This window comes from Furipterus horrens, unplaced genomic scaffold (assembly GCF_987537825.1).
Source record: "Furipterus horrens unplaced genomic scaffold, mFurHor1.1.pri manual_scaffold_9, whole genome shotgun sequence".
Taxonomy (NCBI): domain Eukaryota; kingdom Metazoa; phylum Chordata; class Mammalia; order Chiroptera; family Furipteridae; genus Furipterus; species Furipterus horrens.
Genome location: NW_028327179.1, coordinates 28895391 through 28897396, shown reverse-complemented (window position 1 = coordinate 28897396; position 2006 = coordinate 28895391). Strand labels below are relative to the sequence as shown.

The following is a 2006-nucleotide window of genomic DNA, read 5'->3' as shown; positions in this document are numbered from 1 at the left end:
AGCTTCTTAAGAGTCTATCTGCACCGCCGAGAATGGCTGTACAGTCCGACTCGGGAGTGACACGGTATCTGTCTCCTCCCGTGTTGAATCGACATCTTGCGATGACGCTGGAGTGTCCTCTCCAGTGAATCTGAAGCTACAGAGCCTGGGCAGGGTGATATGGAGGGTCTGCTGTTGCCCATGCAGCAGACCCCCCCTTCTCTTCGCAGCTGAAGGGTCCAAGGGAAAGACGGAGTCAATACAGCTTGGCTTCAGGTGCGCTGCAGGAGTTGCCGGTGTTGACTACAACGTCAAACCGCCTTAGGGACTCCGGCTCCGGATTTTCTGTCGGGGTTTACTCCCTTAGCCTTTCCCCTGAAGAGGTATGCCGCAAGGCAGCGGAGGTTTTTTGGAGTCAGAGTTTCCTTCTCTGATGTGCCCTGACTGGAAGATCGAACCAGCGACACTTAGCTCACAGGCCGACGCTCAATCCACTGAGCCAAACCAGCCAGGGACTGTAACATACAGTAAAAATCTAAATACACATTAATTACCTATGGTCCCTTGTAAATATTTAAAGTTCTTTTTCGCTAGCACAATCACATTGCAGTTGTACTATACATTTTTAGAAGATAATTAGAAATAAAATACATTAAAGAGATCATAATTCATGACGAGCTAGTGAGATTGATTTTAACTCTGACTCTAAACATTCTCATTACAATCAAGTTAGACCTTTACCAAGAAGTTCGTAAGTCTGGGAAGCCCTTCTGATGATTTTTCATATAATTAATGGCAAGTTTAGTGTATCTGAAGTCTATTCTTATAAAGTTTATTCAGAGTCCATAAATGCAAGCAGATTATAAAGTGTTCCTAGATGGACCAACATCTTTAAAAAATTTTAAAGTTTTCAGTTTGTCTTAAGATATGTTCCTTGCATTGACAATTGTTGAGGTTTCCAAATACTATCTTTTCATGTCTTCACAGCTTGGATCTGATCTTGAAGCCAGTCTACACCTTCTTGCAATCCTTCTCCTTTTATGGCATCACTAGCACAAATATGCCATGGCTTATCTTTGATGTTCTCTAAACACAGCAACTGAGACACTTTCACAGATGTCACTGCATCTCTAAGGTCCATTTTGTTTGCAAAGAATAAGATTGGTATTCGGCGGTGCTTAATATCTGGATGATTCAGAAGAGTATCAAGTTCTTCTTTGGCCACAACCATTCTTAATCTATCACTACTATCAATGACAAAAATAATGGCTTGTCCATTTTTATAATAGTGTTCCCAGAGATTCCTGTATCGTCCTTGACCTGACATGTCAAACACTGGATGATTTGAATTTCTCTATGCTGAATCCTATTGTTGGAACTATATCTTGAGATTGAACATTTGAAGGTTTAAGTTTGTTAATGATTGTTGTTTTGCCACTATTATCTAGCCCAAGGCACAAAACATGAACCTCCTTCTTCTTCAGGTCAAGCAACTCTGAAAGCCTGTCTAGCAATCCCATAATGTGATTCAGATATTTACAAACCAGCTGGTCTTTGAGGTTAGTTCTGCGGGCCCAGGAACTGGTGAGGGACGGGAATGGGTACACTCGCTCGTAACCGTCTCTGGATGGGAATCTGGCGCGGGCGTCTCTCAGCCTTTTCCTCTCTATCCCTCCGTAGGAAGGATCCCTGGTCCTTCTACTGATTCATCTACAGCATGATTATCAATAAAACATTCTTGCTATCTTTTCACCAGAGAATTGACAAATATGGAATGCACATATTTTATGATATTCTGTGCAGGCTTTCACATATAAACAGCTGAGAGGCCAGAGGTATTTAGACAGACAAATGGAAACTTGAGAGAAGTAATGTCTGTGTGGGGGTGTTATGCATTCTGAAAGATTCTGTAGTCAGAGGAGAAACTAATCTGTTTGGTTAAAGGACAGTCACATGGATGAATCTTAATAAACCTCTGGGAAACCTGAATAGTATAATCTGAAGAGTCCTCCTGGCCCTAACCAGGT

The 2006-nt window shown here is 42.0% G+C and overlaps 1 protein-coding gene across 1 annotated transcript; it reads right to left on the bottom strand.

The window, feature by feature from the left end:
• Positions 1-537: 537 nt before the first annotated feature.
• LOC150001494 (ADP-ribosylation factor-like protein 6) lies at positions 538-1670 on the bottom strand. Its single transcript, XM_090287829.1, is given in 2 exon segments — positions 538-1316; positions 1318-1670. Coding segments are annotated over 2 exon segments (546 nt in total). The 5' UTR covers positions 1500-1670; the 3' UTR covers positions 538-952.
• Between the last annotated feature and the right edge of the window lie 336 nt (positions 1671-2006).